The sequence below is a fragment of the Sturnira hondurensis genome, unplaced genomic scaffold, assembly GCF_014824575.4.
Source record: "Sturnira hondurensis isolate 20B ecotype Veracruz unplaced genomic scaffold, ASM1482457v3 Scaffold0015056, whole genome shotgun sequence".
Taxonomy (NCBI): Eukaryota; Metazoa; Chordata; class Mammalia; order Chiroptera; family Phyllostomidae; genus Sturnira; species Sturnira hondurensis.
The window spans coordinates 3,094,621-3,112,994 of record NW_028087687.1 but is presented as its reverse complement, the minus strand read 5'-3'; the positions used below and the strand labels follow the sequence as shown (position 1 = coordinate 3,112,994).

The 18,374-nt window shown below is 43.0% G+C and overlaps 1 protein-coding gene across 3 annotated transcripts in view; it reads left to right on the top strand.

Annotated features, from left to right (window-relative positions):
- The window catches only part of KLF3 (KLF transcription factor 3), a 33,836-nt gene extending 15,717 nt beyond the window's left edge, over nucleotides 1-18,119 (top strand). For all 3 annotated transcript variants that reach the window (XM_037064346.1, XM_037064348.1, XM_037064347.1), the window contains exons 3-6: nucleotides 6,177-6,663; nucleotides 7,338-7,488; nucleotides 11,602-11,762; nucleotides 14,489-18,119. In XM_037064346.1, the coding sequence (XP_036920241.1) occupies nucleotides 6,177-6,663; nucleotides 7,338-7,488; nucleotides 11,602-11,762; nucleotides 14,489-14,670 (981 nt within the window). In that variant the 3' untranslated portion in view covers nucleotides 14,671-18,119. The remainder of the gene's footprint in view (nucleotides 1-6,176; nucleotides 6,664-7,337; nucleotides 7,489-11,601; nucleotides 11,763-14,488) is intronic.
- The last annotated feature ends 255 nt before the right edge of the window (nucleotides 18,120-18,374 follow it).

Here is an 18,374-nt window from a genome sequence, read left to right as displayed (position 1 = left end):
TCAGAGTAGCTTTAAGGGAGGAAAAAACCACTTACATCCCAGCATAAATAACTGGGTAACTGCATATCTGAATGTAATACCTGAGCGGTGAGAATTTTACTGATCAGAAAAGTGAATGGACTTCAGATGCTGTCACTGGGTTTGTCAGCCCCTCTCCCCCAACTGTGGGATGATCATGTTGGAGGAAAATTAGGTTTAAAATTTCTCCATTAATTATATCCTAGAACTATGAATAGGTTTTTGGTACTGGAGATTATGGTTAGTTCTATAAATGATGCAGAACCATCAACGATGCATTTGACTCTTCCGTGTACTGCCAGTGCTTTTAATCACACATGAAAATAGGAGGCTCAAGAGCCTAATTTTAAGCTAAAAATGGAAACCCACGTGGCTAAGTTAGAATACAAGGAAAAGCTCTTAAAAGAAGGAAGTGTCGCATGTGAGGTGGCAGTTGTGCTTGTAATGCTGTGACTGACATTAGTACGTAGAACATATAGAAGTGGTTCTTGCGTTAATAGTCTTCCCCCTCCAGGCCTGAATCTTCAGCTTCCGCTAACGCTTGTAGAATGTATTAGGTTGTTTCACCAAAAGGGGTGACAGTCCTCCCCACAAAGTTTCTTTTTACATCAGTGAAATCTCAGTTAACTAAGAAATTAGGAGAATAGGGGTGTGGTTATTTTCTTAACGAAATTAAATAAGCTTTTGTTTTTACTTTTAGATTTCCAAATTCCCTTTTTCCTGCCTTCATGGGTGGAGTGTATTATAAACCTATTGTAATTTCTCATGTAATTCCTTTTTTCTTTTTAATTCCATCTTTGTTCTGAAGGTTAAGTCTTTGACTGTTCACGTCAGAGTTCTAAGTTCTATACTGATGTTGAGTCAGCATTGGATATTTATAAGAGGATTTTTGTTCTAATTCCACATATGAATAAAAGTATCTTACAGTGACCTATCCTCCCTCCCTGCTCCCCCACCTTTGTTAAAACGAGAGCATGGCAGAAGCAATGTGCCTCTTTGGTATTTTGCTGTAATTTAGAGAAAGTGAGGAAAGTCATTTCTTACCCAAATATAAGCCTTTGTGCCTTCCTGTGCTTTGAGGAGAATGGTAAGTCTTCGTGTTGCCTTGTTAAAACTTGCAGAAACAGGGAGCAGAGTGCATCCTGCCTGCTCAGGTCTGCGCCTGGGTTTGTGCTTCTCATTCTCACTGCAGTGTCAGCAAGTGCCTTCATTTTTATTTTTATTTTTATTTTTTTAATTTGTAAAATTGGAGATTATATTTGTAAACTACAGATAGCTTGTGAATATAAAAGTTACATGCAAAGGAATTACTTTTACCCATGCGTTTTCAAAGACAGTTGAAAAATTAAAGAATTTAACTTGGGAAGTGTAAAAAGGAAATAATTTTTAAAACGTACCCTTTTTATTCTATTTATTTTTTCTTTTTTCTTTTTAAGATTTTATTTATTTATTTTAAAAGATCTGGGAAGGAGAAAGAGAGGGAGAGAAATGTCACTGTGTGAGAGATTCATCGACCTGTTGCCTCTCACACGCCCCAGCCAGGGACCTGGCCCACAACCCAGGCATGTGCCCTGACTGGGAATTGAACCGGTGACCCTTTGGTTCGCAGGCCAGCGCTCAGTCCACTAAGCCACACCAGCCAGGGCCTTATTCTATTTCTAAAAGATTATTTTTGAAGAAAGTGCATTCCTTTTTTCTTTCTTTTTTTATAATGAAAAATATTACCCAACAGACTTCTCACAGGTTGAGAGGTGCTTAATCAGCAGTTCCTCTGCTCTGTTCCTGCAGAGACTTTTCATGGCTCTTCTGGGCCTGGTGGAAAGAGAGCTTTTCACCTCTGTTCCCTCGGAGGGACACACACTGGCCGTTCCCAGAGCGCTTGTTGGTACACGCACCACACCGTCCGTCTCCGGGAACCCCACCCCGGGCATGCAGATTCTTCTGACTTGCCACCGCCCTGTTACGGATATTCGCTTTTTTTTTTCACATTAATGAAGAGTGAAATAGAGACTTCATTCACTTAAACTGTCTTGAATGGAAAACTCACCAAAAGTATTCCCAATAAAATAAGAAACTGTTGAAATTCTCACTTGATGATAAGGTGACAGCTTTGGAAAGTGATCCAAACCAAAAAAATCTTTTTCAAAAAGTAAACCCAACGCCACCCCTAGTGGGGGGGGGGCTTGTTGGAGCCTTGTTTTCAGGCTGCTCCAGCCCCCAGAGTAAGCAGTATTGGGCCTGGGGGCGGGGGTGGTATTGGGTGTCCATCAGCGGCCAGAGGTGCTTTTCTGGCTTCATCGATACTCACCTCTGGTGTGAATTCGGGGCCAGTGTGGCCTTGCTTATTTGCATGGCCCAGATAGATAGAAGAGAGGAATGGTCTGGAACAAAAAGGAAGCAGCTCGTTCCCGGGGTGTGCGCACCCCAGGCACGTGCCCGGAGCAAACCCGGCCTCAGGCCCCACGCTGTGCGGAACTGGATTGTTGCAGGCTGATGGCGGTAGCTGGTGTGTGCCGTGCAGATAACTAAACGTGTCCTACAGAAGGTTCCGATAAACACTGCTAGGGAACTGGCTAGTGAAGTTTGCGGAGCCACATTTCTTCACCGTCTGTGGGGCAGTCAGACTGGAGAGAGTTAATGGCATCCTCCGCTTTGGGCCCACCTGTGTCTCCTTGCTCTGAGCCCCGCAGCCTGAGAAACACCACACGCCCCTCCAGGGCACTGCCGTCATTCATTCCCTCCAGGAAACTCGCAGCAACTGCGTCGTGTTTAGAGAACTTGGCTTTCTGTGTGGCTCTCTCCCGATGGCTTAAGAAACCTGGGGATTTTTTAAAATTTATTTATTTATTTATCTTTAGAGGGGAAGGGAAGGAGAGAGGCAGAGAAATGTCAATGTACAGTTGCCTCTTGTGCATCCCCTGCTGGGAACTGGCCCACAACCCAGGCATGTGCCCTGAACTGGGAATCGAACCTCGATCGTATGGTTCACAGGCCCGCACTCAGTCCACTGAGCTACACCAGCCAGGGCAGACAGCTGGGGATATTAATTTGCATTTCACCCAGGTTCTAAGTCCCTGCTTCCCTTGAACTCACCCATGGACAGAAAAATCCAGCCGTGACAGCAATAACTGTGTGTCCTCATTTTGCTTCCTATTCAGCTACCAGTAACTTAGTGTTAAAATCTAGGTCATAGGGAGCTTTTTGAAGAACAGGGCTGAAAATAAGGGAGGACTACGTTTTGGTGAGTGGAGACAGCTAATGCTGCCTCTCAGTTCCTGAAGGTTTTGTATCTAGTAGCAGAACTTTTGCACTTTAGAGAATTCTATGTAAAACAGGTTAAACCTTAGAACCAGGGGAGATTCTTTCCCCTGTGTTTAATTACTTCCTTAGACCCTCATTGTACATAATTTCTAATTTGTTCTTTTGGTTAGTGAGCCTGTGCCTCTTTCAATATTTAAATTTAAATATACTTAATATTGCTGTGTGTTGGGGGCCTTCACACCCTGAGGGGGTGCCTGTGTGTGCCTGGTTCTAGAGAAAGTTAGAAATAGCCTTGTCTTCATTTGATTCTCTGTGCATAACTCAAAGCTGGTTTTAAAAGCAGCAATTTGTGTAGTTTGTATTTCCTGGTTTTATATCCTTTGTGTCCTTGTTTTTTGAGCAGTATTAACAGTGAAAATTCTTCCCTCCCTCCTTTAAATTGTATTTAAATGATTTACCAGATTGTAATACTAAAAATTAGTGTTTTTATTCTATATTTCTACCACTGAGAGCTGAGCTGTGCCCCCTGGGCCGCTCCCCAGTCACTCAGAATCCACAGTTTAACCAGGTCCCCAGGCGTGTGCACGGGCACAGTGAAGTTCGAGGAGCCCTGATTGGGAGGATCAAAGCCCATCGCGTGCACGCCTCTTGTCTGAGAGATGGGAAGAGAATCCTGGGACTACAGCGTGTGCGTAGGCCCATTATGAAGGCTACCTCCTTGAATCCAATTTTAATTTTAACCTCTCAACGTTCTAGGAGGAATTTCGCCATATCCTGATGGCACCTGTGCTTCTAATATTTAGTCAGTAGTTTATCTTGCCCTTTTTTATAACATATGCCTATTTTTTGTTAACATACGAATTTTATTTTAACAGGAAACATATCCCTACTATTTCTCAGGCATTTAAATAAACGCCTACCTATTTTAAAGCGCTGTATGTTCACCATGTACCATCCGTAGCAGGGGCGTCAAACTCATTTTCACTGGGGGGCCACATCAGCCTCACAGTTGCCTTCAAGGCACAGAATGTAAGTTCAACTTCTTAACCATTAAGGAGTAGTTACGTTTATACAGTCCTAAAGTTATTTTAGCCCTTTGAAGGCAACCGCGAGGCTGATGTGGCCCCCGGTGAAAATGAGTTTGATGCCCCTGATTTAAAGGTGCCTTTAGTACCCCCCAGAGAGAGAGGCACCAGACTCCAGGCCTCACTGTTCTGGGAGACCATACAGATAGATCACGACGGTACGGATAAAGAAAGAAAGGACAGAAGAACAAAATACCTCATCTTAGTGATGAGAAACTGGCCGCCAAACAGACAGAGATAAAGGCCCCTGTTCTCCGATTCTCTGATGCTCAGTGGGCCTGGCGGGGAGACACCAGGCATCTGAGTTGTAGAAGCACAGGCGATTCTGGTTCACAGCCAGGTGGACAGTCGCCAGGCGAGGCCCAGAGAGGAAAGGCTGTGCGCTCTCGCCGTCGCAGTCCCAGTCAAAGCTGCTGCAGCCTCAGAATTGCCTATAACTCACCTTATGGCCACTGAAGGGTCTGGGGAGGCTGAGAAATTAATAGCGCATTTAAGCCATTTAATTATAAGGCCCCGTTAGTGGGTTTTCTCAGTTGCATCATGAGCTAGTATTGCCTCAGAATCACAAACATGGGGTTTAAGAGCTGGCACAGCGTGTTGCTTATCGATTGTAAAACACTTAAATATGAGTAATTTTCTCCAGGAGGACTTGACATGTTATCACTAAAATTCCTACATGTCAAGATAAGTTATATTTAATTTCTAAAAGACCATTCTACAACAAAGACTTTTTTTAAAATTTCAGTTAAGGAATAGAGTAATTTTTAGTGAATTCTATGGCCAAGGACATTAGTGAGAGTATGAAATTACTATGATTGATTTATATTTAAAGCTGGTAGATGAGAGTTAAGATATCCTTATATTAGGAGAGGGGGGGGTGTAGACAAAATAGATCCTTTGTAGAACAGGTCTTAGATTTGGGAGGAAACAAATCATTTTGTCAGTATCTTCCAGTGTCTTGTTAGCTTATTTTCCAGCTACTTTCTTCTGATGGGGGAGGGGCTGGCCAGATGTAGAGAAGAGAAAACTGAGCCTCAAATTGTGGCCCGATTTGAGTCATATTGTATTAGCTGTTTCTTCTGTGTCGTCCACATATTTGGAAATCAAGTCATCTTCTAAAGCTTCGTTCAAACTGTGAATAATACCACAGGCAGGTAGGGTGGCTGATCACCCTGGTTTGCCAGAGACTGGGGCATTTGCTAGGTTGTAGGACTTGAGTGCTAAAGCCAAGACCGTCCTGGGCAAATCAGGACTGCTGGACATCCTGGGCCTGGACTCGTCAGCCTCCGAGCCTACCCAGAGATGATGCCATGCAGTGCCGCTCCTTCCCATTAAACAAAGGACATCATGAGGAATGTCCATTGTGCCCTGCTGCTGGATAAAACGCTAAAGCCGGAGAGGGCATTTCCTGCCAGTTAAGAAAGCCCTTTAGAAAAGCAACAAGGTTACTTGGATTGCCTGGTTCTTGGTGGACCCCAGAGCTGACTCTAAGACTTTTGTTTTAGAACCTGGTTTAGAATTTCTCCAGATACCAACCTCAGCCTTCAGATTTCACATGAGTATCGTCTTAGAATTAAATTTGGGATTTTTTCATGTGACACGATTATCACATTAACCTTAGTTCTTAATGTTTATTAGACCAGCTCACTCATAGCGTTTTTTTTAGAGTCAAGCATATATCTGAACCCAAAGCACTTATTGTATAGTCCGTGTACCTAAAAGTGCCTTATTGTGTATTTTCATTATAATTCATGTTAGAAGCCAATGTACTTACGTGGCCGTTCCCATATTTCTGTTTTTCCTTTCCAATAGTCATACCCATCTAATTACATGGAGTCCATAAAGCCCAGCAAGTACGGAGTCATTTACTCCCCACCATTACCGGATAAGTTCTTCCAGACCCCGGAAGTCCTGTCGCACGGGATGCAGATGGAGCCGGTGGACCTCACGGTGAACAAGCGGAGCTCACCGCCCTCGGCTGGGAACTCTCCTTCCTCGCTCAAGTTCCAGTCCTCGCACCGGAGAGCCTCGCCCGGGCTGAGCGTGCCGTCTTCCAGCCCGCCGATGAAGAAGTACTCGCCGCCTCCCCCGGGCGTGCAGCCCTTCAGCATGCCACTGTCCATGCCGCCGGTGATGGCCGCTGCCCTATCCCGGCACGGCATCCGGAGCCCGGGGATTCTGCCGGTCATACAGCCGGTCGTGGTGCAGCCCGTCCCCTTCATGTACACCAGTCACCTCCAGCAGCCGCTCATGGTGTCCTTGTCCGAGGAGATGGAAAACTCAAGTAGTAGCATGCAAGGTAAATACCGGCACCCCACCCTGCCCGGTGCAGCCAGCGCCCTCGCCAGACAGCCTGGCAAGAGCGAAGGGAGCAGAGAGCCCGGCTCTTCAAAGGAGTAACTCTGCATCGAGTCCGCCCAAGGCCTTTCCTTTTGGGTTTTTTTCCCCCTTAAAGTGTGGATACTGGAAGAGCTCCTCAAAACTAGGCTGTCTGTGTAAAGCTGTGAAATATGGTTACTTTCACTGTATCACTGTCAACTTTGAGATAGCAAGAATCTTGACTTTATATTTTGCTTCATGGAATGCCTACGTGGTTCTCGGTGCAAAGAGGCATTTAATAAATACCTTTATATTGTGGCGACTATTCATGGCTAACAAAAGCACCTTGTTTATTGACTAGTCGTGGGCAGGAGATCTCCTGGGATTAACAGGAGATAACCAAAAAAATCATAGGAAGAACATTTGGGAGCTGATGTCTTTAAAGTCCGGTTTCCTGTGTGCACTGCTTACTGGCAAAATAATGGTCCAGAGAAATGAGAATCCCTCCACCGATTCATTGCTGCTGTAATTTTGCCAAAGGCAGATTGTCACACATTTTATAGGTAGTGTTATAGATAGGATCTGTGCGATAAGACTTTAAAAGCTGAATTGGTAAATTGTACATAACGTGCCTTTTCTGTTTTTATTTTGCAGTACCTGTAATTGAATCATATGAGAAGCCTATATTACAGAAAAAAATTAAAGTAGAACCTGGGATCGAACCACAGAGGACAGATTACTATCCTGAAGAAATGTCACCCCCTTTAATGAACTCAGTGTCCCCCCCACAGGCGTTGTTGCAAGAGTAAGTATATTTAGGTCTGGCCGGCATTTGCGTAGCACCCTGCATCTGGGGACCTGCAGTGGAAGCACAGGCTTCCAGTGTGTGACATGTGGATTCATGTGGCAGCCACGGAACAAGATGAGAGAATCTCTTCCAAAACAGTGCTATCCCACCGACAGCATCATGACAGTGACCTCACGTCACCACGATTTTGCCAGCTTACAACATACATCATTTTTATCTTGTTTTTCCCTCCACTCTTCCAGACTGTGCGTCCATAGTTCTTACATAATCTTAAAGTTTACCAGGGAGCACGCTGGTCTGGGATCCCAGCTGCGCTCTCTACCATGTGTATGACCTTCGACTAATCATTTAATCTTGCTGCCCCTGTTGCCTCTCGATTTTCATGACTGGCTGCAGTTATTTTTCTTGCTGCAATTGTCTTGTGTTGAGGTGCTTTCAACATTGGATTCAGCAGCCAGCTTCTTAGTACTGAGGCAACAGCTGTGGTCTCCTCAGGGTCCCTTCCATCATCTGCTTCCTGTGTCACCTCTTCTGCAACTTAAGCAAATGATTTGCTCACACTTCTACTTCATCTCCATCGCTCTCCCTCAAACAGTTAATTCTGCAACAGAATGTGAATTCTCTGGTTTCAGAATAGCTATTTTCTGGAAACTCCAAATATTCTAGTTGAATCCACATTCAACCCAAGTAGTTGCCTTCATAGTATTTCACATATTCATTGCCCATGGCACCAAACCATAGTCATTTTTTGTTGTTTTCATACCCCCCTGATAGCTGGAGAATGACTTTCCTTATGGCCCCCGCCGGGGACCTGGCCCACAACCCGGGCACATGCCCTGACTGGGAATCGAACTGGCAACCCTTTGGTTCACAGCCCATGCTCAATCCACTGAGCTATAGCAGCCAGGGCTACCTGCTGTTTATGATGACAGGTGTCTCTGGCAAGGTAACTGACCAGATGGCTTGGTGCACTTGTAACTGTCCCTGCACAGGTGATGGAAAAGATGCTGTGGAGCCAACTGCCCACATAGGGAGAGACCCACTGACTGAAAGGGGCTACTCCAGCGCCTAGGCTGTTATGAGTTACAGTGTAAAACATAGAAGAATATTTAAAGGCAACATGCTACGCTCTGAACTGAATGCTGGTGGAGAGAAAGTATCTTTTTTCCTTTCTTTGAGTAATGTTCTTTTGATGATCTCAAGCTGGGTAGCTTTTTAATGATTAATGAGCAATATGCTTAGTCTAATGCTGTGACCTAAGTAAGAATGCACTTGGCTTCTCAAAAAATTCGACAGATTAGCCACAACCGGGGCATCTACTCTTCAAGAAGTTCTCTCACAGATGCAATTAAGTAATGTCTTGGTGTGTGGCCAGTCGCAGCCCATGTAGGAAGCCAGCTAGCCAGGAAGGGATCGTTGAAAACCAAGCACCCAGTACCGTTATGAGGATGCAGCCCCAGTATTTGCCTTAGGAAGCCTTACTTTAGAAGCCGACTTTAAAATGCAGCTTTGAAATGGAATCCATTTGCTTGATCATACAGCTACTACCGCTCCAGAAAGATTTGTAAAGGCCCTCCAATGTACATCCAATTCCTTTTGCTGCATGTATGTATGCCTGTGTGAAAATATCACAGAAAGCTTAAGGATCAGATTTCCCTATTGTGTATGTGAATGGTAGCAAACTTGAGAGGTCAGCTCACCTCAGAACAATGACCAGGTCTCTGATATTTAATAGCTGTTCTGACTTCTTGGTTTTGAGGATCCCAGACAACCACTTTGAAAATGAGCTGTTGGGGCGACCAAGAAAAGTGAGATCCCAAGATCCTGATTTTAGCCTCGGCCTGTCCTAGCATCTGGCTCTTTAGAGATGGGGGTGCTAAGCACCCTCAGAATGAGGCAGCCTTCGAGGTAGATGTTAGCTGGTGTAGAGACTTCCTGATAGGGTGTTGGGATATCCCCCCCACCAAATTCCTCATGAAATTAAACCATGTAGGGGCAAAGTTAGCAACTAAAGTTCTGAACCTCAAATTATGAACAGCTCCCACTGAGAAGATGTACACCTGGAACGGATACTGTTCTTAAATGTTTTGTGCACATTACTGCCACTCTCCGGATCATACTGTCAGTCCCAGTCCCCATTGAGGACAAACACCTTGCCCAGGGTCTCGGGGACTGTCAGCCACAGAGCCGGGATTTAAAGCTGGAGCACATGGCTTGGTATGCAAAATAAGCAACCAGAAAAAGCAATCTTTAACTACTGCACAGAAACTATTAGGTTGAGTCCCAACCCAGAAAATCCAATAATCAGGAGAGACGTCTGAAGTTATCGAGAACATTCTCCTTATTTCAGAGCATATGCCATACATTTTTTTCTCAGCATTTTATTTCCTGAAGTTCTTTTATTGAAGATAAAACATTTTCAATCAGTGGCATTAAAGTTGAAAGTTAAATAAACTGGGAACTTAGTTTAATTGAAGAATTTTAACTTGATCATCGAGATTTATAAGAACTTTGTCTGTCTGTAAACCTCTCACATCTTATTTTCTTCACTATTTGTACGTTAATAAAATTTAAGTTCTTGTCTCTCCTCCACCTGACTAGTTCGTGTTTCCTTTCCACATATCCAGACTTGGCTGTTTCATTTTTCTGCATTGCCCCTCTAGGCATCAGGGTAGGAAGGTCGAGTGACGTTCAAAACTGACAGTTTTCTTTGCCAGTGAAAGTGAGAAGGAAGTGTGGTCATTTAAACACACCTTTTATCCTCTCTTTAGTCACTTCCTAGCATGCCTAAAAATGTACTGATGAAGGATATGTATTTATCTCTTTACCAAGATAAAAAACCAACTTTTATGTCAGAGAATCCTTTTTTATTATTATGGCTAAATTTTATTTTCCTTTTTCATCTCAAGTTTGAGTGTTGACCCTCATTAAATTCTTTTTTTTTCTTCTCACCAATCTTCATTCTCCCAGTTAAATACTTGTGTAAACATTCTATATGTTATTAGCAACATCTTAAGAACTTTAAGTTCAATTTTTTTTTAAAGTCTTCTATTGCAGTTAGAGGCCAACTATACATAAGCTTGTAGTGTATCAAGTCATTAGTCGTTAGGAAAGCAAGTGAATGGATTAGAATTAATGAGTGGATGAGAAGTGTGAATTACTTAACATTAATCAGCAGAGGAAGTCTGAGAAAACTAGAGACCCTTCCCGGGTTTTCCCCATCTGGCTTTACTGTCCAACTACCTTTCTGAAAAAGAGGAAGTCCCTAGGACTAAGGGATGGATTGTGCAGATGCAGGCAGGTGAGTCCGGCTGAGAGCCATCAGAACGGATGTCGGGGTCCCCAAGGGTGAGTCTGCGCCACAGTGTCCCGGGCGCAGCTCCCTCTCCTCGCCTGACTGTTGGCCCTGCCCCAACAGCCTCCATCTGGCAGGAAGGGATAGTGACAGGAAAGGTTTGACTTGTGAAAGCCGAGGGGCCAGCCTACCTGCTTGGTTGGTTGGTTTCTGGAAGAGCCGCATTTGAAAATCAAATGTGAATTGTCGATTTTTAAAAGACACCCACTGAAGGCCAGTTGTGGAAGGGATAAAATGTAGGTACATCCTGTAGTGTGTTTGCCTGGCATGCAGGAATTTGACCTTGCCCTAAGGAACAATAAGTGAAAACAGGACGGCCCGGGAAGCATAGTGGAGTGTCCGGCAGTACCCAGTGCCACGGAATTCTGTCCGTAGGTAACTGTCAAGGCACAGAGATTGCTGGCACTTGGCACCTCTCTGCAGCATAGCACCTAACCCTTCTTACTGTCCTTACTTACCTACATGTCTGTCTCCCCCTAGAGTGTGAGCTCCTCGAGGGCAGGAACCCTGTTTTTATTCATCTTTGTGTCCCGGTGCCAAGCACAGTGCCTGGCTTATGGTAGGTGCTCACTCAATGTTTGTTGAATGAATATAGCCGTGCTTCTTGGGTTGATCAGCATTTTTTTTGTTGTTTATTTTGTTGGGTTTTCTGTTCGTGTGGTTTTGCCTAGAGGTGTTAATGTTTTTGGTAGACTGAGAAAAGGAAGAGCCTTGCTTTCACTCACCATTTTGCGTTTGACCCTTGGCTTTCCCAGGAATCACCCTTCGGTCATAGTGCAGCCTGGGAAGAGACCTATACCTGTGGAGTCTCCGGACACCCAGAGGAAGCGGCGGATACACAGATGTGACTATGACGGCTGCAACAAAGTGTACACTAAAAGCTCTCACTTGAAAGCACACAGAAGAACACATACAGGTACCAGAAATAGAAGGCTCGCTTTCTTCTTAAGAAGAATTAGAATAAAATGTGAAGTCCAACATTCTAACTTCCAGGGGTTGTTAGGATGACTTTTTTTTTAGGCCTCTGGAAGTTACCATAGTCATTTACAGATGGTCTGTCATGAAAAATGAAGTTTTGATAATGATTTACTTTTTAAATAAGCAGAGTAGATTCAAGGTTATGTCTAGCGAAGTCCATCACTTGCAGTCCTGTACTCGGCAGTGAAGGGGAGAGGAAGGGGTGGAATCCCCACTGTAACAGGGGAGAGTGCTCTCAGCCGTGAGCCTCTTTCATCAGGACGTAGTCTGCGTATGGGCTCCCATTTAGTGAATGGATGGGGTCTGTCCAGAATGTATCTGGCAATGTAATATGAAAAATAGAGACATTTATTGAGGAAGATACAAGATACATTGTGCATAGGACAGTGAAGCCTCAGGCCCCTTCAAAATAGGCACCCTGAAACCTCAATAGTTCTCCCGGTCGCCATCAGCTGCCCCATCATATTCCTGAATCTCACCAACAGTCTGAAATCTCTTCCCTTTCAAATGTGACTTTAGTTTTGGGAAAACCCAGAAGTTGCAGGGTGCCAAATCTTGGCTATAGGGAACCAAGTCAATGGGGTGATTTGATCTTTCCCCAAAAACCTGTGCAAGATGTGGTGAATGAGCAGCCATGTTGTCTCAGTGAAACTGCCGATCACCAGTTGCCCATGTCCGTGATTCCTTCTGAATCATCCAAATAGTTTTCGTGGAGGATTGTTAAAGTTTAACTCAAGATTTGATGCAGGTTCACTGCTCAACTCACTCGGTCATTTTGAATGTGACAGCCACACAGTACACATGCTCACTCACTGGTGTCTACCACCCCCACTGACTAGTACAGTGAAGTCGTCATTGTTCACACACGTGCATTCCAGTCCACTCTCCTTGGCTTCCAGGTTACAAGGATGTCATACAAATCATCCTCGTTGTATTAACAGTGGCTGGTCTTTTTCTGGACAGACCTCATATCAAATTCACAATAGCAAAAATTCAGTTCTTTATGCAGAATAAATGCATCAGTTCATAGAAATGGAATCTGGGTAAATCCGCTCTTCTGAAACTGAGGAAACCCCGATGTGATTGCCTGCTCTAGTTGTTTGGAATATTTTCCGTCTTGCCCAGTCTTGAAATATGGATCTCATGGAACTCTTGCATAGGTGAAGAAAACATAAAAGTTGTTCTGTGGGCTCTTAAACACTTTGTAGAAAACTATCTAAAGGGATTTGTATAAAATTGTTTTTAAACAATCTGATCAACTGTACTGCGCAGTGGTGATTAATGTTTACTGTAGGCCTCATCTGACTGAGCCTCAAACTCTTCAATATGAAATCCTAGTATAGTAAGAATTTGTCTTCATGTGTATCATTCTTCACTCAGAATATAGTTTTTTGTTTGTTTGTTTTAATTCCTATGAGTCATTCTTATTAGGAAAATTTAAAAAGACAAGAATCTGGGATTTGGAAGAGAATAGGGTGGGAAAGTGTGTGGCCGAATGGAAGTGGAATTTTTCAGTGACTTCTGGGGAGAGGAAGCCAGGGAAAATCGACCTACCTACAGCTGTCCTTGGGCTAGGGAGCGAGCTGAGGGGGGTAGATAGATAGCCTTGCATTTAGAGAAACTCCCAGTCACCCAGCCCTATGACAAAGAGGTTCATAAAAGCACCCCCAGGCCATTAGTGGGGCCTCAGAAGTGGATGCTACCAAATTCCAGCCTACGATTGAAAAGACTGAATTCAATATTTGCTGAAGAATTCAGATGTAGGAAAAAATACCTCTTAGCATTTATCTTCTGTGCGGCAAAACAGATCAGACATATTTTGAATATCCTACCGAAAGGCCAAGGAATAACAGTCATGTAAGGTTTCTGGAGAACAGGCAATGGAAATTATTTTGTGATGCCCATTACCTAGTTTTACTAAGGTGAACGTGTGAGATAGCCATTAAAAGCCTCTTTCTTTGTGAGGGTCTTCATCATGGCTCTCCCCAGGGTTTTCCCACAGGGGTCTTCTGGTTCTCCTCTGCAAATAACCCTCATCCGACTGAGGGGAACTGGAGGAGCCTGGCTTCCGGCAGGGTGGGGAGGGATCACTGTATTTTTAGTGCTTCTGATTACAGCGTTATTCTTAGGCATAGTTATTGTTGGTTGAACAAAAGATGTTGGAATCCCAACAGATATTTTAGTTGGTAGAGATTCCAGATTTTTGGAAGACTATTCAAAAGAACGTGAAAATCCCACAAATTCTCAATTTGGGCTAGAACTGCACGTAACTAAGCTCCTAAACAGGTTTAAGACTTGACAGTACAGGTCACCAGGTGTTCCTTAAGTTATCCATCCCCGTTCTTGAGGACAAAACCAAAATTATTTAGCCCCTCGGAATGGATTTCTGCACCTTTCTGGTATAAGCATTCTTAAAATTAGCTCCCTCCTTTGCAGGCCTGGGGCAACAAGCCAGTTAAATATTAAAGAGAATTAATTAAATGTGTATTGCTTGTCCTATAGACCTTTTTTTTATAAGGCACTGTTATTGAAGGACAAATGGATAAACACACCTTTGCAATAATCCGTCAAGAGCTTTAGCTAAAAAATTTAATGTTACTTGCCTTTACTATAGTCTTTTGCTGTCAAAAAAAAAAAGCTTATTTTATTTTCTCTTTTTTGCAGGAGAAAAACCCTACAAATGTACATGGGAAGGATGCACATGGAAGTTTGCTCGGTCGGATGAACTCACAAGACATTTTCGAAAACACACTGGAATCAAACCTTTCCAGTGTCCAGACTGTGACCGCAGCTTCTCCCGTTCTGACCACCTTGCCCTCCACAGGAAACGCCACATGCTAGTCTGAGTGTCTCCGCCTCCCGCCTCGGTGCCCCACTCGCCCAGCTCTCTCATCCTCCCCCTCATTGTCTAACTCATTTTTTACATGTACATTTTAATTTTGGTTCAGCTGGTCTGAATCTCTGAATTTATATCATTCAAACTTCCATATGGTCAGTAGTAAATATTCTAATTCCCCCCCTCTCCTTACCACGGGTCAGACCTAAAGAATGTGAACACTTTTTTTTTTTTCCGGGGATGCTAAGCAAACCCTTCTTACAGATACGTTTAATGTAATGAGAACAAGGGAACATGTAAACTAACAGAACCAATTGTCGGTTTGTCCATGTATTCCTCTAAAGAAGTAAATGTATTAGAAATACAGTATCCAGCCTGGTAGTCCTTGCCAGAGACATTCATACCTCTGAGCCCTGTGATCGCATTTTGTGCTGCGCAGCAGAAGGTGGGTGGATGGATCCCTTCACGGGTTGCTGAAGCTAGTGCAGTCGTCTCTTTCACCGTCCTTCACCAGTCCTGCTTGGCAGCTTGGATTGATCACACCAGCTAAGTTAAGTCCTTTCCCCTCCTTGTGCCTACAGCTAGTAAGGAGGAGGTCTTTGTCACCACTGGGAGACGGGGCTAGAGCTGTTGATGTAGGTGATTCTCAGTTCAAGGGATGTATTTGCATCGCATGAAATTGGAGCAGAGGGGCAAACAAGGAAGCCAGCCAGGGCTCTTCGGGGAGATTTCATCCTCTGGTTAGCTGCACGGGGCGTTCCTAGAGCTTCGGTCTCTGTGCACGTTCAGCTGTGTTAAGCTGTCCTGCAAAGCGAAAACTCTGATGGAGTTCCCCTTGCACCGGTCTCCTTCCCTACAGTGTCCTTAATGGAGATCATCCAGCATTGACAGTACAGACACCACAAAAATAATTGCCCAGTAATTATTTTTAAAAATTTTTCGGATAAGATCTGAATGGCCTTTTACCCAACCTACTTAGAGCTTTTTATCACAAACAAGGAAACATCGAGTGGTAATGATATCCCCGTATCAAATTTCTCACATAGCTTCCGTACAGTTTCTGTGTGAGCTACACAGGCACCAAATTGGCTGTCATTTGCATGCATAACATGTATCATGAATAAGCATCTGCTAGTGCTTTGGTCGGTTCAATAAGACCTGAGTGACACTATTTGTGAATAGTCGTGAAGCACACAGACCTTTACTTGGGGGCAGATTTGTGAAAAATACAGAAAAATCACAGTTCAGGGATGCATATGTGTAGCTCAAAAACTCGCAAACGTTTACCATCGGGGCTGGCAATCTCCTTTCACTATCAAGTGTCCTGTCCGAAGAACAGACTGAAAATGACTCGTGTTTATGTTGAAGATAAATAGCACCATTATTTGGGGGAAGTCTTTCAAAAGCAGGCTTTTGAGCACCATAGTCTATATGCCAATAAAAATAATTCATGTGTAAAGATGCTATTGGTCCTAAATTGGAAGGAATTGGTGGTGGTGGTCAAATGGGGGCGTGTATAACCAAATGGCCCTTCGTAGAGGATGGAGAAGAAGGGCATCCTGAAGATGCATCCCAGCCACAACTCAGGATCCAACACAACCTTGCCTGGGAGAAATACACTGTTCTTAGGGCATCAGTGCATAGGTGATTCTGGAGGCCTGCGGACTGTGTGGGAAGCTTACTTTGGCGCTGTGTTCATACAAGTTAGTTGTTCATGAAAGTAAAGACAGTGCACCTAAGAGATCTCACTCAACAGCTCTCTGAACCCGACTGAAAGGAAATGTGATTGAAAAAGTGGAAAGTGATGTGTTATCTGGCACTTGGGTTTTTTTGTTCTGTTTTGTTTTTTAAGCACTGCAGAATTTGCTTAGAACAATTTGATTAAAAACATCCTAATTGGGCTCTTCTTTAATTTGGGGTTTTTTTTGTATGTTTGCCACTAAGATGTGAATTGAGGGATAAAAATGGCTCTTGTATGGTTATTTTTGAGTTTGAGTCCAGTGTATAGAAAGTTTCGTGGGTTCTAATGAAATTTAATGTGTGCTGTGGCGTATAAAAATTCTGTTCAGTAGTGCAAGCAAGACCCTACAGAGACATTATTATTTAGCTTTGATTATGCTAACAGTTCATTTACAAAGTTCCTTTTGAACTTGAGGCGGGGGAGCAACCCAGAGAAGCCATTCTCTGTTCCCATGCTAGACTATATACTTGACCAATCGGCTCTTTCCAAATTTTACTTTTTTATATATATTTGTATTTTACTATGATAGTTGAGAAATTTAGTCTCTTAGTCATTTTTAGCTGTAATTGTGGGAGGCCTCAAACATGTTGAGATGCCCTTTGAGTGTGGTTTTCCTATCCATGGTGATTTTAATTGCAATATTTAAGTGGGTGAGAATGATTTGTAAACATGGAGTTAGTGTTGTATAAATTGTTAGAGAATTTCTTCAGTTACTATCCAAGTGTCATCTTGGAAGGAAGAAGTCAGAAAGATTCCATCTGAACCCATCATATTTTAGAGTTGTAAAATGTGAATCTGCATCAGAAATGGGCATTGAAGTCCTGAGTCACCTGGTTTGGAGAATGGGCTAGCACTGTATAGCTATGTTCAACTGAGGAAATGCTAAACATGCAGAAGTTTCAAGAGCCTGGGAACAGATTTACGGGGGAACTACATATGTATATTTTCTTACACCCATCTGCACTATCATTGTTGCACTAATGTGGAATTTGAAAGAGTGTTGCCGATGCTGTGTATGTCTGCACATCATTCCTGGTGAGATTGTTTTCAAGGCAGTCTCAAAGACCTAAAGTTTTACAGTAAATCCGCTGGTTTGAAAATAACAGTCATCTTGAAGGAATTGCTTTCATACATGAAGTTGCTCAGAGTGGTATTTATTCCCTTCTTGGTCAAGGATAATAATTTCTAAATGATTGCAAATTTACTTCAGAAATAAGACATTTACAAAGCAATTTTCCATGCATTAAACGAGGGCTACAATATTATGTTTTACAAATACTAGCACTTTTTTTTGCTGTTATGTACTTAGTGTTGTTAGAGGGTCAAAATAATCTTTCTGCTTAGCATCTCTTAACCCATCCCTGCAAGCGTAGCAGGATTATTACATTGACAGTACTTTAATACTTGTATAAACTATGCAGAAATTTTTAATAAAGTGTAATATATTTTATAAGCTAATAAGACTGAATGGGTAAAGGTTTTTAGCATGCATTAGTATACTTGCAAATACTGAAACATTTTGGTAATCTTTCTTACTAAAGATGTGAATGTTTAATGTACCTTCTCTGTTTCTACTCTGTAGTCCAATGGGAATTCAGTAATGACATTTTGTCATGTCAAACTGTGAACATGAATTTGTACTGTACAGCCCTCATATACTATATACAGTATGCAATATATGTATTATATACTTGTTAATAAAACCATCAGACTATTAAGTGTGATCTGTGATTACTGTGTGTGCAAGGATCACAGGGAACAAAGCTCAGCAACATACCATGGAAGACACCCTACTTAGAAATTTCCAAGTAAATCACTCTGATAGGCAACCATTGTTGATGGAGGGAAAGGAAAACAGAATAACCGAAAGATGCACTAAAAAAAGTTAACTCGCCCCTAAAGCTGTGTGCCCTGTCTTCTGATAATAGGAAATCCAAGCCAATAGGAAAATCCAAGCACAAACTATACACCTG